Source organism: Paroedura picta, chromosome 2 (assembly GCF_049243985.1).
Source record: "Paroedura picta isolate Pp20150507F chromosome 2, Ppicta_v3.0, whole genome shotgun sequence".
Lineage (NCBI taxonomy): Eukaryota > Metazoa > Chordata > Lepidosauria > Squamata > Gekkonidae > Paroedura > Paroedura picta.
In genome coordinates, this window is record NC_135370.1 from 157920374 (window position 1) to 157946732 (window position 26359).

General features: G+C 44.0%; 1 protein-coding gene across 1 annotated transcript in view; it reads left to right on the top strand.

The window, feature by feature from the left end:
* Positions 1–21195, top strand: part of TTC8 (tetratricopeptide repeat domain 8) — a 60583-nt gene extending 39388 nt beyond the window's left edge. The window contains exons 9-16 of the mRNA XM_077323440.1: positions 941–1028; positions 3531–3641; positions 6049–6188; positions 8343–8517; positions 9795–9917; positions 17810–17893; positions 18684–18894; positions 18988–21195. Coding sequence (XP_077179555.1) covers positions 941–1028; positions 3531–3641; positions 6049–6188; positions 8343–8517; positions 9795–9917; positions 17810–17893; positions 18684–18800 — 838 coding nt within the window. The 3' untranslated portion in view covers positions 18801–18894; positions 18988–21195. The remainder of the gene's footprint in view (positions 1–940; positions 1029–3530; positions 3642–6048; positions 6189–8342; positions 8518–9794; positions 9918–17809; positions 17894–18683; positions 18895–18987) is intronic.
* Positions 21196–26359: the final 5164 nt, after the last annotated feature.

Here is a 26359-nt window from a genome sequence, read left to right on the forward strand (position 1 = left end):
CGTAGGCATCAATTACAGTAGTTCCGTCCCAAGCTCCCTGGAAAATATCTTTTGGTGCTGCAGGGAGGAAGAAGCAGTAGCACCATAGATTGTATACAATCAGTCCCTGTGAGTTTGATGTGAGGTTGATAGAAGAAATGAGTTCGGAAGTTAACAAATTGAAAATAAATATGACAGAACCAATGGGATGAAATTAATTCAAAAGAAATTCCATCTAAACATCAGGAAGAAGTTCCTGACAGTTAGAGTGGTTTCTCAGTCTAACAGGCTTCCTTGGGAGTTGGTGGCTTCTCCATCTTCGGAAATTTTTAAACAGGCTAGATAGCCATCTGACGGAGAGGCTGGTTCTGTGAAGGCTTAAGGGGGTGGCAGGTTACAATGGATGAGCGATAAGGTTGTGAGTGTCCTGCATAGCGCAGGGGTTTGGACTAGATGACCCAGGAGGTCCTTTCCAACTCTATTATTCTATGATTCTATGAGTTCACTTAGATTTTATCCACATATATGGTGTGTAAATTCCCCCTTGAATGTTCCTTTTTTTAAGGTTAACTGGAATATGGGAAGGTTAATCCAACAGCATACTGTTAGAGTGAAGCTCATGCTTAACAAAGTTTGGGCAAGTCCAAGAAGGATTTCAAAGTCCTTTGGATCAGGGGTAGTCAACCTCTGGTCCTCCAGATGTTCATGGACTACAATTCCCATGAGCCCCTGCCACTGTTTGCTGGCAGGGGCTCATGGTATTGTAGTCCATGAACATCTAGAGGATCACAGGTTGTCTACCCCTGCTTTGGATAACTGTGTACTGACTCTTCTGCATTGATTAAAAGGGCTGATTTTATTTATTCTGTCCTTTTATAGCTCATAATAATTTAGGCAATCATAAAATTGCCCTCAAATCGTTTGTTTTTCAGACATATTTTTATATTGTATCTTTCCTCAGGTTAGGATTGTATCGTGAAGCAGAAACACAATTTAAATCGGCTCTCAAACATCAGGATATGGTAGATACAATACTGTATTTGGCAAAAGTAAGTTGGCATTTTGAATTTAAGGTTCATCATTTCAGGTTGGTGGTGTGGAACTGTAGGCGCAAATGTGAGAACCATAGAGGGGAAACACTTGGATAATGCCTTTCATTTCACCAACAAAGCATAGTTACTTTGAAATAGAGCTACTTGTATATATTTAATAACACTCCAGATTTTCAATGTCTTATCTAAATTGTAGGATTTGATGTAACAAAAAACAAACATGCAGTCATTTCTTGTGGCCTAAGTTTGCTACATAAACAAATCATTTAGCAAAATCACAGGATCTGCTTGCCATTTCACTCTGGGTTTTCCCCCCCCCCTTCTTCCATAGAATACACCAGCATGGGGTTTTACAAATTATGTGACTACATGGGGGAGTAATATACACACAGCCACAGATGACTTTGAAGTTTTTCCTGCAGCCACTTGCGCCCATTGAACAGTTGTGGCATTTCTAAATGGATATTATATTTCCTGCCCAGCTGTGTGAGTGCCTGCAAATAAAGCTTCAAAGAGTGCGCTGACTGTATGCGTGGTGCTCCCCCTGCATATCTGCAAAGTACTGTCCAAGGTGCTGATATTGATGAGCATGTCTTCATTTTGAAAGAAAGGTCAGGTTTGAAAGCAGCTGTTTCCAAAACATCTCATGCCAAGCTGTTTTTCAGAAGCAATCCAAGTCCAGGCTGAGGGGGGAAAACAAGCAGATTGCCATAGAGACTTCTTTTGTGTATAAATCTGTCACTGAAGCTGTTTAGACAGATGTGATGTTGATAGAAGAAATGGGTTCGGAAGTTAACAAAGTGAAAAATATGACAGCCACAAGGTAGAAATTGCCTTAGAGTTTTAATGCAGAGGTTGGGAAGTGCTGTGCAGATTATAAACAGAAATTCACAGTGAAAGCTTTGGTGGATGCTCTGGGTGTAGCTTTTCCATTGACATCCAGAAATGAGAATTGCCAGTAAAAGGCTGTTGCAGTCAAATTGCTTCAAACAACACTTTTGTTACTGCAGCCAGAGCTTCACATTTCCCCACCACCACTAAAACTAACCTATTTCATGGATTATTTTTACTCCAGAAGAAATTACTTCTGCATGTCAATACATGAGACATTAAGAAGTAGTTAGCAAAAGGATTACATTGGTTCTGGTGTTCGCATTTTTAGGGCACAAAAAGCAACTTTCTCAAATTTTCTCACTGTATGCCCGTCACAGAGTTCTTGTTGGAGATCTTGTTACACTGAGCTGGTTGTATCTTTTCAAGGAATACAGCCATGGGTTGCTTTTTTCCCAGTTGAAATCTTTCAGTTTATGTATTGGAAGTATTTGCTGAGGTAACCATAGCAATAATCTGTTTCCTTATCCTTAAAGTGGGTACAATTTGTGCTCTGCCATATTGCCTATTATGCGTAATGAGAGCACCAGGGACAGCTGGCTTTCTGTTGTTTGGTATGCTGTCTCAGCATTACATTATTCATTATGTGATTTCGTTGGTATGACTTGATCTCATTGGGTTTGCTGAAATATACTAATGCCGTTCGAGCAAGCACAGTGAAATGGAAGAAACTGATTGTCTGGCAAGTTCCTTTGTGGCTTGGAGGTTACAGGTAGGTGCCTCTGCAGTTGTCTAAACAATGTCATAAGGAGCCAGCTTGGCTGTGTTGGAGAGAGCCAGTATTAACTCGTTCGCGTTCGACATTACAGAGCCTGGAATCCTATCGGCAAATTCTATGCGTGGTAGATTGTCTCTACCTGAGAGTGTGCTTCTGCTGCATCTTCTGTTTGCAGAAGAGCAATGGTGTTCAAGGGGCCCGTGCCTTTTAGAAGAAGAGGAAATACACATTGCAGCAGACAAGTGCACCCCTAACTGTTTCCTGAGATCCCAGCCATTGTCTGCAGCTATGGCCTTTGTTTGGAACAGAATCTAAGGGTGGAACTATGAAAGAAACTCAGTGCTGCATTTGCAACCTCCCTTTCTGTAGCAGAAGAAGAGTTGGTTCTTATATGCTGCTTTTCTCTACCCGAAGGAGTCTCAAAGCAGCTTACAATCCCCTTCCCTTTTAACATTTCCCTTTTACATTCACCTTCCCTTTCCCTTGCATGCAGTGCAACCTACCATAGGGTATTCTGCTGTATATTTCCCTCCCTCCACACTACAACAGTGGCTAACGAGGCTAGGAAAGTGCTCAAATTCAAAGACACAAGGTTGTCTGTCCCAAACATTATTAAAAGGGTAACTCAGGTGGGGGTTTTATTAAGAGAGCTTGAGGACGTAGTTGTGTCTCATTTACATCCAGCTCAATGTGATCATGGAGGTTTGGAGAGGCAGTGGCAAAACCTAATAACACTTGCCACACAGGCTCAGTATGGCTTTCTTGCCTTCACATATTATTCTTTCGCACAGTTTCGTACATATAGATTTTTGTAAGCAATTGTCCGTGATGGAACCTTTGTGTAGATCTTGTGTATTGATACAGGCACATCTGCATATTTGTTTACTCAGGTGTATTCTCGCTTGGATCAGCCGTTGACAGCTTTAAATGTTTTCAAGCAAGGATTAGATCGGTTTCCTGGAGAAGTCTCCCTCCTTTGTGGTATTGCCAGGATCTATGAGGTATGCAAGCCAAACTATCAGCTTACAGAAGGGATCAGTACACCCGTTGTTGTTGACCTCAAAAACCCACTGGATACATTTCCAGCATCCCCCCCCCCAAAAAAAATGAAGCTCAGATTATTTTGTTATGACAGGGCAGAATTTCCTGGTTCAAAGACAAAGCTACATCCAGTGAAGGGAGGCAGTTGTGATCCTAGGTCTTCCTCATGTAGTTCTTGCTTCTTCAGTTCTAAAGCAACAAATGATTTTGTGGCAAAGCTCCCGCCTGCAGGATTAACCAGCATTAGTCTTTTCAGATCAGTGCTTCATCAGCAAGGGGAGTAATTGGAAATTCATTAAGTCAGTAAGAATTACTGAATAGCTTAAAAAGCAGTTCATTTTCCATGCAGAAAGCAGGTTAGCCTTTATTGAAGTCATTGTATAGATTGCTTTTCCATGTGCTCAAAAGAAGCTTATGATAGGCAGGCGCAAGACAATTCAAGGCACACGAGGATAAATTCCAACTGTAAAAAAACAGCACACAGCTGAGATGAAAACAACAAAAATAATCTGCACTGTGCCAGAGAGATTGCAAGTCATCCGAGGGGCTGGAGGGAGTGGCAGAATCGAAATTTCCTGGCTCCCCCCTCTGCAGTCCACTGATCCCCACAAAATGTCATGAGGGACGTCAGCAGTGCAAACGGGGAGTTGATGGAAATTGCCAGATTAGTCGATCCAAGCCAAGATAGAATCATAGTGTTAAAAGGGGCCATACAGGCCATTGCATTTTATACCCTGATCGATGCAACATCAGCCTAAAGCATCTGTGATAAGTGTTTGTCCAGCCATGGCTTGAAGACAGTGAGGGGGAGCTCACTATCTCCCTAGGCAGCTGATACCTTTGCTGAATTAGTCTTACTGTAAAAAAAACAAAAATAAATCCTGAATCATAGAATCATAGAATGCAGGAAATTCACAACTACAGATATCCATCTGGTACCTTTCTGCCCATAATTTAAACTCAAAATCATGTAGTGCTACTTGAAAGTGAATAAGGACCCGAAACCTTGTGTGTGTGTGTGTGTGTGTGTGTGTGTGACCGTTTATGTACTGGGAACTTCACTGCCCCAGCTCCCATGCAGGAACACAAATCAGGGGCGGATGAGGTGCACCGGGCCAAATGCTCCCCCATGTGGGTGCAGGAAGAGGTGGGGCAATCTGGCATGACTAAAACTCCAGCCTGCAGCCTGGCATGAATCCTCCAGTGCATAAACGGTCTGTGTGTGAAAAAGAGAGGGGGTTAGTGGAATTCATTCCATAATGAAGTACAATAGACTGGAATACCAGGAAGCACCTGCTTTAAGCTTAAGCTGCTTAGTGCTCTTCAAGTGTTTTCAGTGTATTTTCCGAACACCAACAATTTAAAATGGCACCGAAGGTGTTTTCTGCAAGCTTGTTCACAGTTAAATTGCCATGGTTTATTGAGCTTCCCTTACTTTTTATTGACCACCACAAGATCAACAGGACCATATAATTGTATCCTTTTTCTGCAGTTTCAAAGTACCCTGATTCCTGATAGTTCACTCAGTCCTTTCTGTTCATAATAGCCCAAGGCTTTTAAAACATGGGTAAAGGCCCCATTTTCCCACTTTGGCCGAACAAATGTTCATTAGAAGCATGGGCTCCCCCCCCCATCTTTCCCCCCCCATCTTTCCAGCCCAACCTCCCCCCCATCTTTCCAGCCCAACCTTCTGCAATAGAAAGATATGGTAATTATTTAGAATGTCTGCGGTATCATAGACCATGCAAATCCTCTTCTCAAGCCGTATTGCAGATATACTTAAATAATAATTTAAAACAATATATTTATTTATATGGATTTGTTGCTACAAATAAACAGATTAAAGTATCTGTAAAAGTGAAGTCCAGATATATGCACTATCAGATAATTAAAATTTATCTTTTTGAACATTTTCCTTGAAGTGGGAAATATGCAATTTCATAATTATGCTACATTTGTGTGTACGCAGATCATTTGAAATACATTTCTTCTTCAGCAGTACAATGATAGGTTGTAGGGATTTATTAGATTACATGTCCATGTTTACAATTTTACGCACACAATACTGGAGCAATATTGTTTTATTTATATTTGTGCCATATTGTTTTAATTGTGTTTTTTAACGGCCTTTGGCTGCGTACAATAAATGTTATCGTATTGTATCGTATGTAAAGTAATTGCACTAGATACTGACTAATAAAGCAATAGGACTGATTTTATCTGGATTGTCAGTTCTCTAGCAATTCATTTGTATACTGTGCATGTCCTCTGTTAAATGTTAGTCTCATAGTTTAGCATTACATTTGTCAGGTATAATAAAAACCTGCAAAAACATGTTTCCAATTGAATTGTTCCAACTTTGTATAGGAAATGAACAACATTTCTGCAGCTGCAGAATACTACAAAGATGTTTTAAAACAAGACAATACACATATGGAAGCCATTGCAAGCATTGGAAGCAATCACTTCTATTCAGACCAGCCTGAGATAGCATTGCGCTTTTACAGGTAAGGAAGTCTATATATGTGCAGAAAGTATTTAAGACAGTAAAATTTTTGCATAAAAATGAACTGCTAATGCGTCCCTGAAACAAATATTAAAGTGGACCGACTGAATGGCATTTTGCACAAATCATAGGAGCATAGCCCTGGGAAGAGCCAGCAGCTGTTTTCTAGCCAAATTCCTGTGCTTTAGAGCCAACCTTTTTATCACTGGGGACCACTCAACGCCGGGGACCACTCAACGCCTTTTACTGAGGCCCGGTGGGGGGGGGTAGTTTACTCTCAACCACTGCCCTAGCGCTCTCTGATCGCTATGGTAATGTTTAAACATCCCTTCAAAATAAGATACAGACACGCCACAACAATGAAGTGTGTTGTAAAGGGCCGGGGGGGGGCGTCCTTCGGGGCCCACCTCCAATTAGTTGAAGGACCACATGTGGTCCGCAGCCCACAGGTTGGGGATCGCTACTTTAGAGCATTCCTTTTTTTTTTTATAGAGAGTTTTTATTTTATTTTCCAGAGTTAAAGACAGTGAGATACATGCAATCTACATTGTTAATACAGAAAAGGAGAGTTATGCTCTTCATTTGATACACTTGGTTCCCCATTTTAATCCCCTTTGTAAGTAGTTCAGCTAAGGTCCCCGTTGTTCTTGAAAGGCCTCTTCTATTCTTCCGTTCACTACTAGTGTCAGTTCGGCCATCTTGGCAAAATCAGCTAGTTTATTCAGCCAGTCTTCTGTCGAGGGTCGTTCTTGCGTTTTCCATTTCTTGGCCAATTCTAGTCTTGCTGTCGTCGTTGCATAGGAGAAGAAGCTCTGTATGTGGGTTGGGAGGCACTGCGGAAAAACATTTTAGTTCCCCGTTTCAATCTTAAAAACCCTCTTCTCTTCATTTAAGATTATAAGACTGGCTACAATATTATGGACTTTTACCCAAAGCTTATAGACTTTTTATAGACTTTTTCACGTTTGCACCACATTTAAAAAGAGAAGTCTACTTTGTTACCATCATTTCAGCATTTGTTTGCATAGTTTCTGACAATTTTAACAATCATAAACAGTTTATACTTAACGTGGTCCTAGAGCCCTCCACATTTCCACTAGGGAAAAGGAAAAAGGAAAAAAAACAAGCCTGCTTAGTTGTACGGAAAGAAGAGAAACAAATATATGTTTATGAGTTGCTAAGGTTATTAAGTTATATAAGTGTACATTATTAATACCAGAAATGATAAAATGGAGTCTTCATTAATTAGTAGAATAAATTCTTCGTTAGTTACATTTACACCTCCTCAGTTAGGAACCTCCTTTTGGTTATGCTTTAAGTTTAGGCTGAAAGTCACTACAGAGATATATTAGATAATTCAAATTCAGCTATCATAGGAAATCTAAAACCCCACACTATAATGTAAGCCCATTCCATTAGATGTCTCCTTTTAGTTATGCTTTAATTTTGGGCTGGTAGACACTACGAAATTAGATTTAATAATACAAATTCAGCTTACTTAGAAGATCTTAGACCCCAGATTAACTTCTTAACTAGTTATATTGCCTATATAGCTACGGAAAGGAGGGAAAAGAGGAAAAGAATTTCAACCACTGTGTTACATTTCCATTCCCCAAGCTTCTTAAGGGGGTCTCATATCGAGGCTTGTTACGTCTTGTGGCTCCCATTGACTAATGTTCTGTCCTGTTGGTCTTTGGCTAGGAAGGTACAGACTTTAGAGCATTCCTGATAAGGATCCTTACTACTTTTTCTTTAAAACCTTTGTTGTTGTTAGGTGCGAAGTCGTGTCCGACCCATTGCAACTCCATGGACAATGATCCTCCAGGCTTTCCTGTCCTCTACCATTCTTTAAAAACCTACTAGGGGTGAAATTTCACAACCCCTTTTGGTGTCTTGTTCTGTTCTGTGGTAGGGGTCCATGTCGGAGCCAGTTCTCAAGCCAGCTTTCCCATGAGAGCTATGCAGATTTTGGGAGGAGGGGGGGGGCTGGATTATGGAGTCTTCCCATGTGATCATGCTCTTCTGATGTTTCCCACAAGATTCCATGGCACAGCAGTTCCCAGGCTTCTAGTGCCCACTTCAGACAAAGGGAGGTGTTTGTGTAGTTGGCCATGCTGCAGAATTACCAATAAACACACACGTTTTCTTGAACTAGGCGGCTCCTGGAGATGGGTGTTTATAATTGCCAGCTGTTTAACAACCTGGCCCTGTGTTGCTTCTACGCCCAGCAGTATGACATGATTCTCAGCTCCTTTGAACGCGCCCTTTCTTTGGCAGAAAGTGAGGAGGAGACAGCTGATGTTTGGTACAACCTGGGAAATGTCGCAGTGGTAAGAGCTGGATTTGTTACATCATCATAAAAGTTGTGAGGAAAAGCTGAAACATTAATGCGAGCCTAGGACCTTTTCCAGCAGCCTTTAAAGTACTGGACCGTTAATAATATTGGACCCCCTGTTCTAACATGGATACCGCTTCACTGGCAAGACATTCCTTTAGCCTTGACTATCTGTTCTCAAACAAATGCCATTTGTTGCTGCTTGAGAACACTGACAATGGGGGATGTGGCTTGCAGTTTTTATGCTAGGTCTTTGCTGATCATGGCTTGTATCATTTTGCCAAGAGAGCACTGGTTGGGTTTGAGGGAGGTTGTCCATTGCTGTGAACGATAAGGCAGATGGCTACGGAATTGCCTCTTCCTCGTTCCTGGATACACAGGTGACAGAAGTGACTAGCTGTGCAGAGGTTATACCCTTCTGAGACCAGTGACTTCAGTGGTCTTAGAAAGGTGTAATTCTGTTTAGGAATCAACTCTAACCGTACTATTGACCCCCCCCCCAGGTTAGTTGGCCACTCACACACATGCCTGGGTACCACCCATATTAGACTGTTGAAATTTGTGTGTGTGTGTGCGTGTGTGTGTGTGTGTGTGAGAGAGAGAGAGAGAGAGAGCCCCAAACCCAACTTGAAATTCCTTACATTTTAGCAAAATGCATGGGGAAGGAAGGTGTATGTGTGTGTGGCTGAGGGGTGTTGTATTTGCAGGGGCTCTTATGAGCACATGGCACCCTCCCCCATCTTTCCAGTATCACTTTCTGACAATGAGCCACTCATTTGCAATGCCAGCAGGCTAGCTTCTCCTTCACTAGGACCGTTTATGCACTGGGAACTTCACTGCCCCATCTCCTGTCCAGGAGCACAAATCAGGGGTGGATGAGGTACACCAGGCCAGATGCTCCCCCATGTGGGTACAGGAAGAGGTGGGGCAACCTGCCATGACTAAAACTCCAGTCTGCAGCCTGGCATGAAACCCCCAGTGCATAAACGGTCTAGGAGCAGCGCTTTTCTTTTCTCTTGTCATTTTTTTCCTGAATGGCATCCATTCGCTGAGGGAAGGAAACACCATGGTTGGGAAAGTGGTAGATTCTTTTCCCTGCTGATGATGTTTCCAGCCAGCTGGAACTGAACCTGCTGCTATCCACATAGCCTCATTCTTAGTCCTGTTTCTTGGTCACACTCCAGTGTGATGGTTATATAGGTAGAGCAAACAGAGTATTGGTGGCTGGATTTATATCAACTCTGTCATGTATTTTTGGCTTTTCTTCCTCAGGGAATAGGGGATACGAGCTTGGCTTTCCAGTGTTTCAAGCTGGCCTTGGTAAACAACAATGACCATGCAGAAGCTTACAACAACTTGGCTGTTCTGGAAATGCAAAAAGGCCACATAGAGCAGGTTGGTGTTAAGTTTCAAAGGGAAGCAGGAGCAATTCGAGCTTCTTTGTTTGTTTGGGGGACTTTTTCGCTAAATGAGGTTAGCTGGGAGTTCTGACAGTCTCTGAATGTGACACACTGATTTTAGGAACCCCTGAGACTTCCTGCCCTGTGCCAAATCTGAGGTGTTCAATCTGACTCCGCATCTCACTTTGCCTTCCAAGTTCTGTAGCAGTTCGAATCAGGAAGTGGTAGCTGTGACTCCAAGGCTCCAGCAGGGGGTGTTGTCTTTAGCTTGACAAGATGCTGGTGAGGTCGTTTCAACTCCACATTGGACTGGTCATCTGGTGCAGATTGTAATGATGGTGGCCCTCAACTGGGGAGGGTGGGAACTAGTGAAAGGTATTGTATCTGGCCATTGTCAGTGGCCAGACCAGATCGCCACAGCTTTGGATCTGAAGCTTCCTTGTGGCCTCTGCTTCCCCCCCCCCCCTTCTTAAGGGCAGCCAGCGTTAGCTGCCGCAGGGGTCCTGAAATGATGGAAAGTGGGCTGCTGGAGGGCAGAGGGACACTAAAGAGGAACGAAGCACACCGGTTCCCGCTCATAGCTGAGCTTCATGGTGGAGTCATGAGCAGTCTTCTTTCCCCAGCCCCTCAGGTACTGCAACTAGCCGCTGGACAACTGGAAGAGCCTGGGAGTTTTCTCACTCTCCTTCTCAGGAGTCAGATTGAGGGCTCCTCTGTACTTCTGTATTTTTCAAGCTGGAATTTAATAGCATTAAGTCCAGGGAATGATCCTGGTGGCTCAGAGCTATGCAGAATTCTCACTGCGTGTGACTTCCCCAGCCGCCACCCCCTGTGCAAGCACTGGGTCATGCCTGACCCTTGGGGTGACGCCCTCTAGCGTTTTCATGGCAGACTCAATACGGGGTGGTTTGCCAGTGCCTTCCCCAGTCATTACCGTTTACCCCCCAGCAAGCTGGGTACTCATTTTACCAACCTCGGAAGGATGGAAGGCTGAGTCAACCTTGAGCCGGCTGCTGGGATCGAACTCCCAGCCTCATGGGCAGAGCTTGAGATAGCATGTTGCTGCCTTACCACTCTGCGCCACAAGAGGCTCTTACTATCTTGCTAATTATGGTTAATAAACCGACTTCAGATCCTGGCTTGACGAACCCTAACTAACCATAGACAGTGGAGTGGCCTGAGCTCAGACAACCACACTAGCCATCGTTAGTTTAAATGAACCATGGTTTCATGTGCCATCTGAATTGAGCCCTAGAGAAGCAGATAGACAGAAACACAAGAAAAGGCAAACAAGGTCGTTTCAGGAAATACAGTAAGGCTAAGGTTTAAGAAAATCCGTTTGGAATTCCTGAGTACTTGGGTCACATTTTTAAGGAAAGAGCGCTGTGCGAGGACTTAAAAAAGAACTCTTGCAGGTAGCAGCATTAAACATTTTGGTCCTCCCTGGCCAAGCCAAATAAAGAACTGACATCTCTGCCGTTGCTTTCATCATAGAATCATAGAGTTGGAAGGGGCCATACAGGCCATCTAGTCCAACCCCCTCCTCAATCCATTGCTTTAGGATGCTTAGGGCTGATCCTGCGTAGAGCAGGGGGTTGGACTAGATGGCCTGTATGGCCCCTTCCAACTCTATGATTCTATGATTCTATGGCCTGTATGGCCCCTTCCAACTCTATGATTCTATGATTCTGTCCTAAAGCATCCAAGAAAAGTGTGTATCCAACCTTTGCTTGAAGACTGCCAGTGCGAGGGAGCTCAACACCTCCTTAGGCAGCCTATTCGTATTCCTATTGATGGTACACACACGTCTAAAAATGGCAGTTGTATTAGTGCTTCTGCCTCATAGTTTGGTTTGCCGTGAACAGGATTTAACGAGGATTTTGAAATGGATAGTGGAAGCGCTTTGGTGGATTTAGAGTTTCTGCCGATGAACTACAGTAGAGCATAAGTCCTTATTTAAATCCCTGTTTCTAAGCAGCAAGTTACTTTCAGGGCCGCCGTAATAAATATTCCAGCAATTACTATGGCAACATTCAAATGCACTCTTGCGCCACTCTCCGCCGCAATGGATGATGATCAGCTTTCATTACAGAGTCGCATTCAGTTGGCCTATACTTAGGCTTCATTTGGAGCTTAATGTATGTTATCTGTAACAACAGCGAGGGCAGGAGTGAGCTGTTGAAAAAATGATTATTGCTTCCATTCAGGCCTCCTTATTCAATTATATATAATTTCTATTATGATGACTGCGGGGCTTGCCTGCTTCTTTCTGCCCCCTGAGGCTTTGCATGGAAGCCATCAGAAGGGAACCTTCTTTTCTTAACGTTCTTTTACACCAATTTGTCTAACTCCATATGGTCGGCTGTGACTGGCAACAGTTCTTCAAGGATTCTGGTGAAGAAAAGTCTTCCCCAGCATCACACATACTTTATCAGGAGATTCCAGGGACTGACCCTGCAACGTTTCCCTATGCCAGAGGCCCAGATGTTCACGCAATTTGCGTGCCTGTTGCCATCTCAGACGTCCTTTCCTCCTGCTGCCTTTGCCACTGCAAGATGCTGCACCTGCTGAGATTAGACTCCTGGAAGCAGCACCTTGCCCCTACATCTCACCTCAGGATGTTGCCTTCAGTCTGCATTACTTCGTTGCTTGCCACGCTGTTTTTATAAAATAGTCTCTAGTAATGTGAAATAAGCGCAAATCTTTAAACCGTGGGTCACCAGAATAGCTCCCTTGCTTCCTGTCCAATTTGGGGGGGGGGGGGGAGACATCTCTTGATTCATCTTCCCACTTCATCAGTTATCTGGTTCCCTTTCTGTCTTTTGCTTCCAGACTCCTGGAGCATGCTGGTTTTTCCTCACTTGTCTTTCTGTCTTTCATATCTTCTCTTGGTCTCATAAAATCTGGGTTCTGCCTTCGGTTTACTGAAAGCTCCCTCACCAGAATCACTGATGATCTACTTACTGCCAAATTCAAAGATATCTGTCTAAATTGATACAACTGAGAACTTGATAGTTTGACAAAGAGTGCTTGCACTCGAAAGCTCCTGCCTTGAATAAATCTTTGTTGGTCTTAAAGGTGCTACTGGACTCTGATTTTATTGATACACCTGGTCACTCTTTCCGGATTTGCTTTGCTTTAGGATGCTTTGGGCGGATCCTGCGTTGAGCAGGGGGTTGGACTGGATGGCCTGTATGGCCCCTTCCAACTCTATGATTCTGTGATTCTGTGGTTCATACCTGAGGCACCCCTGTCTCTATCATAGGCTGTTTCCTTCCTGTCTGAACTACTCATTCATTGTTTCCCTAGAGAGCAGCACATCCTCTGCTTTTCTTCTGTCTTTTGACTTCTTCTCAGAATACATCCCAGTCTTCTTGCATTGAGTATCTGTCTTTGGTTGATTTTGTCAACTTTTATCTCCCTCAGCAACACCTGATAACCTCCATCTCTACCTTTCTGTCCCCAAACATTCTCTCTGCTTCTCCAGTTGCATATTAGATATTTCCAACTGGATCACAATCTCAACATACTCAAGACTGAACTTTGGACCTTTTTTCTCTCCCAAGGCTTCTTCCCTTCGTACTCTCTAAATTTCCACTGACAGCATCACCGCCTGCCTTGTAGTCCAAATCCTTGATGTTATTTCTCTCTTTTGCTCTTGTTAGCCCATCCCTAGTTTGAGTCACTTGTCCCTTTCCTAAATTGTGAAAATGCAGCTTTTCCTCTGCTTGCTGACTAATACATTCTGGTTCAACTATCATCTTGTTTGGGCTGCTGTGACCTTTCTCCTCTCTGCTCTTCCACGGCTGCACTTTGTACCTCTTCTCTTTTTCACACTTTGACACCAGAATCAATCAGTCTTCTCATTCTGATCGTGTGACCCAGTTCTGTAAGTCCCGGTCACTCCGCTTGTGGATATATTTCTAACTCCTCAGCCTTACTTTCAGAGCCCTCCCTTGCCTACTCTCCCTTCACTCTCATATCCTGATACATCCCTAAAATACCTTCACTCCTTTGTATAAAAGAGCTTCACGTGTACATAGCGTTTGAACAGAATTAAGAAGTTGGAAGTGGCTTAAAGATCAACCAGCCTAGCCCGCTGGTGGTCCCTGGCCCCAAGGAAGCCCACTTGACCTCAACCAGGGCCAGAGCTTTCTCCATTCTGGCCCCCGTCTGATGGAACGAGCTCCCAGAGACGATCAGGGCCCTGACGGCACTTGAACAGTTCTGCAGGGCATGCAAAAGGGAGCTCCTCTGCCAGGCATTAAGTTGAGGTCGACCTAAACCACTGCTTCCCATTGACCCCCAAGCCTCCCTCCTACAACGACTACTACAAATCTGCCCAACCCATTGGGCCTCAGTATGTTGAGCTCTTTGCAGTTTCCACCGTTCTTTAATTATATTGTTGTTATTATGTTAGTGTTCTTATCACCTTGTTGTTACTATAAATGGAGTTAACTGTATCATTTCTTGTTTCATGTAAACCGCCCTGAGCCTTCAGGGAGGGTGGTATATAAATACAATAAATAAATAAAACTCAAATGTCACGTAGCCCATAGAAATAAATGTTCAGTCTCCACTTAAAGATGTTCAAGGGCAGGAGAACTCACAGCATCCCTGGGGAATTGATTCCAACACTGAACTGCTCTGTTGATGGTTAAAACTTTTTTGCCCCTGCTATCCCACCAATGTCTCCCACCCATGATTTAAACCAGTTGCAATTATGAAGAAGAGCCGATTTCTTATCTCCCACTTTTCACTACCCAAAGGACTCCCAAAGAAGCTTCCAAACACCTTCTCCTTCCTCGCCCCACAAGAGTCACCCTGTGAGGTTGGTGGGGCTGAGAGAGCTCTCTAAGAGAACTGCTCGGTGAGAAGGGCTCTAACAGGACTGTGACTGGGTCACTCGGGAAGATCGGGGAATCAAACCCAGCTGTCCTGATAAGAATCTGGTTCTCCAGGTTATGAGTCCTGCCCTCTACTGCCAACTGAAATGTCACCCTTCCCTCCTCAGAAAGACAGCCTTTCAGATACTTAAGAAGAGCAATCATATTTCCCCCACATGCCTTCCCTTCTCCAAGTTAAATAGTATCAGTTTCCACAGCCTTTCTTCATAAGGCTTCATTTCTGAATCCTTAAGTGAACATGTGTTTCACTTCCTTAAGATGTTTTTTTCCCCAAAAGAATGCATGACCAGAATGAACATGTTTTCTCCCTGTTTATCTCTACCCTGCTCACCTCCGTTTGTTGTTTCCCTTGCATTCAGTTTTAGATTATAAATGCCCTGGGGCAGGGACCAGCCTTCATGTACTCTGTAGCAGGACATGCACATTGATGCTGCTGTATAAATAATATATAATAACAATGTACCTTAGTACCAAAAGGGGGGGGAGATGCTTGTTTTTCTACAGAGACCCTTATTTTCAGTGGTGATGAAAAAATAATTTTTTTCTTCTGGCTTCTCTTGAACAGAACTGGAGTGTTCTTTCCCCTCATTCTTAGATTGTGCAAATGAGTGTTAAGTGAAATGGGTTTAAAGCTGCAAATATGTCCAGCTTGTCAGGCTCTTCTCTGTCGTGAGCCTCCGGGGAACGCTGAGATAAGAATTCTGCTCTCCAAGCACTTCAAAGAACAGAACACTTGTCAATTCTAATCCCTTGCCATCCTGTGGGCACCGAGCTGGGAGGAGAAAAGGATTGGGGGTGAGGGGAGCACAATAACAGAGACATTTCCATTTGCATGTTTTCGAGCTCCAGGTTTTGGTATGTTAAAAATGGTTACTCTGTTTTGTAGTGTGTTTCTTTGCTTATGATGTGATATACCTTTAATAGCCCCGGTCAGGGGGTTGGACATTAGCCTTCGCATTTTATTACAGATCTTATCAAACACTCTGAATGTATTATAGTATCTAGGAATAATATAGAACTATATGGGTTTTTTAAAGCAGGGTACAAGGCAGTGAGAGGTCAGTTACTCAAATGGCATCGGGCCAAAGCCACACTACAAGGAGAACCCTAAACCTGCCTCTAAAAATGCATGTATGCACATATAGGCAACAAACACATCCATGTTGTACAGCTCAGACACAAGGCTATCTGGGCATCTGCCTCTTAGCAGAAAGCACAACTGGGCAATTGTACTGTAGCACTAAACTACTGAAGTTCAAGGTAGGTGAGCAGTGACTGATCTAGCCCTGGAGCTCAGCAAGCCTGCACAATATGATGTGTATATTGGGGGGGGGGGAGAATTCTCAGCTAGTGATCCCCCGAGTGATTTCTTGAGACCCCCTGCTTTTATATAGTACTAGAAATTAAGCCCGCTGTAAAGAAAAGACAGCGGGCGTTTCGAAGTTGGGGGGGGGGGGTGGATGGATAGAAAGAAGGGAGGACGAAAGAAAAGAAGAAAGGCATGAAGACAGGATGAGAACAAGTGAGAGGGCAAGAAAGAGGCAGAGACAGAGAGAAAGGAGAGAGAGAGATGTAGGGAAGAAGGAAGGAGGAAGTGAATGCTGAGAGAGGAAGGAAGGAGAAAGGGAATGCTGGGAGGAAGGCAGGCAGGGAGGTAGGTGCCCTGAAAGGGGATTGGGCAGGGGTGGAAGGGAGGGGGGGTGGAAGGGAGGGGGGGTCGAGTCGCGAGAGGGGGAAGAGTTGGGGGTACAGAAGTGTAGGTGGGTGTGAGTCTGGGTGCAGGGAGGCTAGAAGGAAGAAAGGCAGAAAGAGAGGAAGGGCAAAAGCGAGCAAGTGAGAGGTAGAGAAAGGGAGAGAAAAAGAGGAAGTCAGGAAGGAAGTAGTCAGCGCTCTGCCCCCCCCCCCTGGCCCAGCCAAAGAGTTTGTCGGGCAGCTCAGTTGGTGGGCGGGGCCAGCGCAGCGCTCCTGGTGCCCCCCCCACCTCTGAGAGGCAGCCATCACGCTCCGGGCCGCTGTGGAAGGGCTTCCCCCCCCCCAGGCCTCCCCACCCATCCGGCCGCGACTCGAGGCCTTCTCCCAGCCCCGAGAAGAGGCTGTTCCTGGGCCCGGGAGAAGGCCCCTGGATACCAGCCCCCTCCCCCCCGCAGCGTTAAGGCAGCCAGGGCAGAAAAGGAGCAGGGACGCCGCATCTTTGACACAGCGTCCCTGCTCCTTCCCCTGGGGCGAGGAGAAGCCAGCCGGAGGACTCACCGTGTCAGAAGGGCTCTGTCTTCTGTGTGGCAATTCCCTGGCCGGCCCAGGTGAGGCCGGGCCAAGCAGCCAATGCGTGACTCCCCATTGGCCGCTTGGCCCTGGATTGACATTCGGAGGGCACATCAGGAGCCGCTTTGCGGCTCCTGATTGGGCCCTCCAAGTTTTTATCCCAGAGAGGGCCCGCCCTTTCTCCTCCCCTTTAGCCTTTACCCTTTTATTCCTGCTGCTCCGCAGGAGCGGTTTACAGATGCCTGATCTCAGAGAGCTTAGATGCAAGGCCTTTTGTTGCCCTTGTGGGAAAACAAAGACTGCTTGTATTCAGTATGTAAAATAATCTGACTCAGAATTCACTCGTGCCCTGCTGGCTTTCAGAGAAGTCCTGTTCATTTCAGTCACAGTGAATTGCAAAATCTGCCACAAACCATAGGCTGGTTAAGGAATTCAAAGCTGCCTAATACTGAACACTTGTCCAGGGGGACACTATTATGCTCACTGCTGCTTCCCCTTCTACAGTTCAGTATTTGCAGGTGGCCCCTACTCTCATGCACTTTCATGGGGCCAGCAGATGTGACCGGCTTTCCTCTATATATGTACAATGTCTGCACATTTTGAAGGCTTGAGCAGACTTTATGAGTCTTGTTGCTGCACAGACAGACTACCGTGGAGTTGTATCTCTTGACTTAGACAAATGCACAAGTCAAGTGTCGGCATGTTTTTTGTTTTTTAGGCAAGAATGCTTCTGCAGACTGCATCGTCATTGGCGCCTCATATGTACGAGCCGCACTTCAATATTGCTGTGGTGTCCGATAAGGTAATGTTGTTCCTGATTTTTCATTGTCTGTAGAATCTCACAGAAATAAGCATATTTATTGAAATGTTTATATCCTGCCTTTCTTTTTTTGCTCGAAGTCACTTAAACAGAGGCTGGATAGCCATCTGATGGAGAGGCTGATTCTGTGAAGGCAAAGGGGTGGCAGGTTACAGTAGATGAGCGATTGAGATGTGAGTGTCCTGCAAATGCAGGGGGTTGGACTAGATGACCCAGGGGGTCTCTTCCAACTCTATGATTCTATGCCTTCTCTCTGCATTATTAAGGAGATTTCTGCATGAATTACTGTGAGTGTGCTAAAACATGGTCTTGGGAACGGCAGCTTTTGCCTGCAGTTGGTTCCAAAAAGTGGGTTCTAGAAGTCATCTTCTTTGAATTGTACTTTCTGTTTAGATACCTGTTTAAAAACTTGTAATGGACCATTCACATCCAGGATACAGGCACCGTTTTCCTACTGATTACAGTATACAAACTAAGTATTTGGAAAACTCTCTTGTTAAAGGCTTATGGAAATAAAAACAAACCCTGTATATAGAAAGCCGGCAAGAGAATGATCTTACCACAATTAAGCTCTTTTAGAATAGTATTGATTTCACTAAAGGGAGAGACACATTCTTGACTTCTACATTAAAACAAATTAAAGACCTGGCAGAGCTCTGTATAGTAGGATATATTTGTTAAAATGGAACATAATAATTAAATGGACTGGGGTTGCGGGGAGGGGCTAGTCAAATAAGACCACGTCTCTCAATCCCATACAACTTTCTTGTAGGTCGGAGATCTGCAGAGAAGTTACACAGCTGCTCAGAAGTCCGAAGCAGTGTTCCCAGAACATGTGGACACCCAGCAACTCCTCGCTCAGTTAAAACAGCACTTTGCCAGGCTTTGAAGCCCCACTCAGAAAATGACATGCATTGTTTTTCTTCAAATCTGCTAACTTATACAGATTTACAAAGAAGGAAGGGCAGTACTTTAGAACAGAGGTAGTCAACCCGTGGTCCTCCAGATGTCCATGGACTACAATTCCCATTTGCTGGCAGGGGCTCATGGGAATTGTAGTCCATGGACATCTGGAGGACCACGGGTTGACTACCCCTGCTTTAGAATGTCTTTTTTCTCATAGGGAAGTGTCAGATTAAGGCTTTTTTACTCCCTCCAGCGGGAGCAATGCTGCTTCCACAAGCTAAACTAGAGAGTCTTCTGCTTGATATAGCTAGTGGTACCTGATCTTGGCAGGAGTAGGAGAGGGACTTGTTTCTGGCCCTATTCGGCGAGACAGGCAGGATTTATCCAAGTCAACGTGTCTAAAGGGAACATTTTCAAAGGTGAAGGAGCTAGAATAGGGAACTCAACCATGTTTGAGGGTGATTATTTGTAAGCATTAGTTTACTGATTCCCCCTCCCTGGAAGTTATGCACTGCCTAATGATAGTGATATGTTGCAGTTCTGTCATTTAAAGAGTTCAAAGGGAAATTATCAAACAGTTCCAAGTCCACGTTGTGGTATAGTAGGCGCTTTCACACGCACCGAATAATGCACTTTCAGTCCACTTTGCATCTGGATTTTACGGTGTGAAATGGCAAAACCCACTTGCAAATGATCACTGAAGTGCAATGACAGTGGATTGAGAGTGCTCTATTGAGCAGACGTGAAAGTGCCCACTGGCATGAAGCCCATCATTAAGAAGGACATTGGTGAATGTAAGACCCTAAAGGTGTGTCCATTCAGTACTGGGAGATGCACTGTGCGGCCTTGACCACCCAGCTGTGAAGCTGACACTGATGCGCACCTTTATCCCTCCACAAGCGGTGGCACTCCAGGGGACCAACCTAGGCATTGCAGTGAGAATCCCTGACACCAGCTTTGGTTTACCCTGCACTAAAGCATAAGAGCCATACAGAGCACGGAACCTGGATCTTTATTCCACAAGAAGAAGAAACCTAAGAATTGTAGGATGCGAAAAGAAATGCTATTTAAGTCTAGGTTTGTTTGTTTTTTCCCCATCAGAGCAGGTGACTTTGAGGAAGAAAGGCGAGCGTAGCGGGGACTGTGGGCGGCTATGAATACCTCTCTTCCTTGGCTTGCCCAAGGTTAAGAACTCACAGGAGTTGAGATGCAAACAGGCTGTGGCGTCTATTGATTAGGTTTAAAAAGTCTGAAGACATTTCAGTACTTTAGGCTAGATGGCTTGGACAGCTGATCCTGCTAAAAAATTGCTGAGTACTGTAGTTTCCTCCATTGCCTAGACACGCAGTTCTGGATTTTTTTCCTAGAATGGCAGCCATTGAAAGATCTGTCCGTCCCCCCCCCAAAAAAACTCTTTGTGTGACTGTCCCTTGAATTAGGCTTCATCTGGTTGAAGCAGGCCATGGATTACATCATTTTATGCTGCATCACTTCCCTACATTTGCTCAGTGTTTCAGAAGAGGGAATGGTGTCTTTGCATCAGAAAAGCTTCCATAGAAGGATCTGATGATGAAAAACTCAGTAAGATGAGAAAAGGAGTGGAAGAACCCTCCGATGTTTTGGATACAGTACAGATGGCTCTGTCCTCCTTCCAAAAATCAGTAAATGTTCCAATGCAAGCTCTTGGAGACATTCCCAGGAAAATAAAACATAGCTATAATTGACAAAATAATGATAGACATGAAGAACAGGCCTCTTAAAAGAAACGGACAGACTACTGAAAGGGTACTTTGGTTTTCAAGTAGCAGTGGAATATGCGTGACTCTGAAGAAAATGTCCAGTTTTATGGCAAGTGTACGAAACGCCTGCTTAAATAGTAATGCTTGATATAGGTGATTGTCCCAGCAGGATTAGCAGATTGCAACCTGGAGAATTTACTTTTTTTTTTTACCAGTGCCAACATTTCAGGAGAGGTCAGTGCCACTGTGTTTCCCCATGATTTAATACCTGGGGTCCAGCTGCTTAACCTTCCTTCCCCCATCCCCTCTACTGTTGAACGTGGGACTTTCATTCTGTCCCCAATCAGATGTAAAGGGAGAGTGAATGACAAAAAACAGGGCTGAAGTCATAGGCAGTAGCTTTTTCTCACTGTGTTGGTACTGTTGGGTAGATTCTCTGACTTGCAATGGGTAGCCCCATTCATTTATTCAAACGGAGAGGAACATTTCCGCATTGTTTCAGGATTACTACAAACTGCTTTGTAATAATTTAATACATTTCAGGCTTCTGTAACAATTTCATTCAAACCTGTTATGTAGATATGACATATACCTGGATTTTAAGGTTATTTATAATAAATTATAGTGCATATTCGGTTACGACTCTAGTCTCTTTTAAACATGCCATGAAAAAGGGAGAACTGCTTAAAGTTTACAGGAAAAGGTGGCCAGCCCAGAATCATGTTCTAAAGCAGGGGTAGTCAAACTGCGGCCCTCCAGATGTCCATGGACTACAATTCCCATGAGCCCCTACCAGTGTTCACTGGCAGGGGCTCATGGGAATTGTAGTCCATGGACATCTGGAGTGCCACAGTTTGATTACCCCTGTTCTAAAGTCTCAGTGAAGCTGGTAGAATTTGCCAGTAAAAGGTGGTTGTTGCAATGGCAATTGACATTCTGAAACAAGTTAAGTGAAGTCTTCCTTCAATCGAAAAAAGACTTCAAAATTAAGAAATACAAAGTTTTGGTGGGTTAAGATAAGAAACTGCAATGCAAAGCCGTCGGTAAGTAAGGTGTCTGTTGTGGGGAGAGGAAAGGGAAGGAGACTGTAAGCCGCTTTGAGCCTCCTTCGGGTAGAGAAAAGCGGCATATAAGAACCAAGTCTTCAGTAATATCAGGGCTTTCTCAGCCTCACCTACCTCTCAGGGTGTCTGTTGCGGGGAGAGGAAAGCTTTGAGACTCCTTGGTAGAGAAAAGCAGCATGTAAGAACCAACTTCTTCTTCTCCTTCTCCTTCTTCTCTGACATGCGGCATTTGAGACTATTTACTTAATAGGCCAGTTTCTGTGTACTTTTACCCTTTCGTTCCCCTAAGCAAAGGTATGCCAATATTTGCAGAGAGCTGCTTGCATGCTAATTAAATAAAATGTGGTAATGAGAAAACAGCATTACCACAACAAGGATAGCAGATCAGCCAGCCAGAGCGATTAGTCGTGGAGGGATGTCTCCGCTTTCTTTTAATTTGCATGAGCGCCAATGAGTAGAGGTATCAGCTGGCCCTGGAGCACAACTCCTTCAGTTAATGACACAATGCTTCAGAAATGGTATACTTCTCTGTGAGAGGATCCCATTAGGAAGGTGTCACCTCTTCATTTGGCTGCACCTCTTCATTTGGACCACGCTACCCACCCACCCCATTAACTTTTAGCACAGTGTCTAGCATTACCATAGCATTATAATCAACTAGTAAATATAATCCAGTTCTCTTAGCTTGAGGGGAAACATCATTCCCTAAGGGGTTGCCATAATGGGAGGTTCCTATTGAATAAGCACAGCAGATGATGGACAGGTAAGGGCTGAAAATCCGATAAACGGACTTGAGTTGGCTGACAAACTATTGGGTGGGTTGTCACAAGGCGGTGCAAATGCAAAGCAGGTAAGTCCCTCTTGCTTTCCAGCATCACATTTGAAGTGTATATTAAAAGATGAACTCATTTTGGACTATGGTACACCAGAATATAGTTAAAAATTGCTTTTTTAATGTGAAAAACATCCTAAAAAATCCTTAGCGCGTCTTTCTAAACCAGCCTAGTTCCTGTTGTGCTGCTTTTCTGCTTGCAGAGAGGTTTCTTCTTTAATTCAGCCATGGTAAAGGTAAAGGTAAAGGTATCCCCTGTGCAAGCACCGAGTCATGTCTGACCCTTGGGGTGACGCCCTCTAGCGTTTTCATGGCAGACTCAATATCAAGGTTGTGATGTGGGGCATGCAACGGCAAAGCATTACAACCATTTACAATAGAGATCAGCTCCCCTAGAGAAAAATGGTGGGCTTATTATGCCCCACTGCGATCCTTAAACCCCACTTTCTATAAGCTCCACGTCCAAATCTGGAGGAATTTCCCAACCAAGAGCTGCTAACCATACTTGTCAAGAAATCTGGCTGGCTCCAGCAGTTCCATGAACAGCAGGACTCTGGTTAATGCAATGACAAGCAAAGCTGTGGCCTTAGCAGGTGGTCAAAATCAAGAAAGAAGACCAAGCCCACTTATACCATGGCTTGACATTTTTATTCCGCTGCGGGAGTCCTGCATGCTGCTGATTCTCTGCAGGCCGCTCATTTGCTCTTCGGGTTGGCGTTGCATCATTGGGCACTGAACTGTGCTTTACTCCTGGCCTTGCTCATTAGTGAGACGGTGAATGTTCAGGAAAAGCCATCTCTCCCTTTGTTCTGAAGCAGGTACCTTCCTGAGACAGAAGCAGGGAAAGCAACAGCCCGAATGTACACCTGTTCTGTTTTTCCACATCACATGGCAGAGTAGAAATGCCACATAATTGTGCTTCCATCTATTGTTTCTCTGTATATTTTCTCAGGAGATTTTGAAGAAGGCTTGTGGTGCTTCCTCCTTATCCTTGGCTCCTCTCTTGCCCTCCAATCTGAGCCTTGGGACAACAGTCCAATCTTTTGCCCCAGAACAAAGACAACCCCCAGTCTCTGAGATTTTTCAAAATACCCTCCTCTCCCCCCAGTATACTGCAGCTGATTATTGCAGCCATTGCTAAAAGTCCTGCAAAACAACAAAACAAAATCAGAGTGAGAAGCTGCTCCTGAGTTCGTAACACCAGGAATGTAGAAAATTGAAATGTTTCCTGGCATGGAGAGACAGTGCTCAGGAAAATACTGGGCTGCTCTTAGGGACTCGGACGAGAGTTAATAAATAAATGTTGGCAATTATGTTTGCGATCTGGATTCTGTGCGCACACAGCCTACTGTTTAAAATACATACAAACCATGCGCATTGTGATTCCGAAAATGCATTCAGTGTCTAAAGCCACATCTGGAACTGAGTGACCTCATGGGACGGTTTGTGGCCAGGGTAGCTGAAGGACTGTCTTTTCCCACCGAAGCCTGGCTGTCAGCTGAGATCATCGTCAGGAGCTCTTTGCTGGGATGCCATGCCGTTGGAAATGCGTGCCCTTGCCTGTGAGAGGCTGCCAAATATAGGACCTCTCTCTCCTGTGGTTGTTCATGCCCTACAGAACTCCTCCGAAGACCTTCCTGGTACCACCGTCTTCTTTTAGATACTTATTGACACAAGCAATCTGGCCATTTAGGACTATTCCATAGTAACCTCAGGGCTAGACTATTACAGCATGCTCTATATGGGTCAACCCTTAAAGGAAACTCGGAAGCTTCAGTTGGAACAAAATTTATTTATTATTTGTTCTTTTAAAACATTTTAACACCACATTTAAAATTAAAATACAGTTTTATTAAAATAAAATTAAAATACAATTAAAATACAGTTAAAATATAAAATTCAATCAAAAACACATAACCCACCACAAGCCACCTGTGGGAGCAGCAAGATATAAATTGATGAGGAGGAGGAGGAGGAGGAGGAGGATAAACAGCACTAGATGTAAGACCAATAGTCTTCCTGGGGACCTGTCAGATGAAACTAAAACCCTGATGGAGGAAGACAGATGAACCTCTGTGAGGATGAAGTTCCAAAGTTTTGGTGCCATGATGGAGAAGATCCTTTCTCAGGTCTAGCTTCAGATGGGGGGCAACCAAAGCAGAGCTCCACGGATGACCGGAGTGAGTAGGTAGGTTCATATGGGAGAAGGTGGTTCCCAAGGTATGCTGGGCTTTAAAGGTCAATGCCAGCTAGAAGTGACATCATCATGATGCCAGTGATGTCATTATGCTATTGGTGAGGTCCCTGCCCAGGAGGCTGGTCTCTTGCTGATTGTCAGATGGCACAATAACTAGCACGTTAGCCTCTAATGCCACAATATCTGCCCTTACTTGATTTGAGGAAGAGTAGGAATAAATGTGACGGGCCAGAGATAGATCTGAGGGATAAAATATCTCCGTACTCTTAAAGATTGACCTTGTTTGCCCTTGTAAGCTGCTTGAATGGGAGACAGCTTGGAAGCCTTGTGTAAGCTTGACTGAGCTCTTTAAACAATGAGAAGCACAGAAGTTCTCTAAAAACCTTAGCTGAAATTTCAGATTAGGTATTTTGCTAATTTCTGATGTGACAGTCATGTCTGGCATTTTCAGCTGAATGTTTTAAAGTAATCAAGACCAATGAAAAGGTATGTTATTTCCTGTAGCTTGGGGGGGGGTGAGTCACTGATACTGTTTAAAGTTACCTACGGACCTTGTTCAAGAGGCAATCGCTTCAGTGACTTGAGTTTTCTCTGCATATAGCAATTTAAAAACCTCCAACTGTTCAGCATATAGCTTCATTTCTCCCCAAATCATTTTTGAACACTGATAGCTTCAGAACTGTACGACAAGTTGCTTTTGTACCTGCTTTAAAAAAATCTGTTATATAATCCTGTTTCTCACAGTCAGGTATAAAACTCTGGAGAAATATTATTTTGTTCAATTGGGAATCTGTGTGCTTAAAGCAGTCTGAACCAGTTGTATTGTACAAATTCCATTCTCATGCCTTCACTGTTTGTATTAAAAATAAGAAATACAGCCTGGGGGGCGGGGCGGGGAGGAGGCATGAATATTGTCTTATCTTTGCCCTAGAGCCAGCTTGTTTACATGGGATAACTCAGCTGTCAGAAAAAAATGAAGAGCATAATCTTACCAGTGGATTGACTTTTATTTACCACTGACTTTGTGTTTGACTGGATTTTTAAAAAGTGATTTCCTGGCGTTCATTAACCAAATTAAGACAATTGCAATATTCTCCTTCCCTTTAAGAATAGGGGGCATTTCTGTAAGACCTAATGCAAGTGCTGAATGTAATAGTATATAATTATTTGCATCATGGTTTGCTAAAGTGCCCTGAAACAGTACTTTGAGGGTTTACTTACTGAAGTTTATAATACACTATCACCACAATACCTTTGTGGCAGTCTACAACATTAATAATCATGTTAAAACCTGAAGAGGGTGTTTAAGAAAAACAACCCTGTAATCTAGACATAATATTAGCATCTTGCTTTAATAAGCCAACATTAATATTTTTTCTGGCTCAGAAGCACATCCAAGTGGAGTTTTGCATTCATTAATGGGCTTGACCTTTAAATATTGCTTTTTCAGCATCCCGCTGCTTCATTACATTTCCTGTAGTGAACTTTCCGGCGGCAACATAACGGACTCTTATTGATATTTCTCGTGGAGCAAAAGAAGAGAATTAGCAAACGTGAATGTTGTGTAGCAAGTGATTTGCACGTTGTTTCGTGTTGGGTTGATAATCCTATATTTCCCAGTGCTTACAATTTGCTTTTGCAAGACACTGAGAAAGCTGAGAGCACGTTGCATTGGCTTACAAACATTTACATAACTGCACAGCCCAGGAA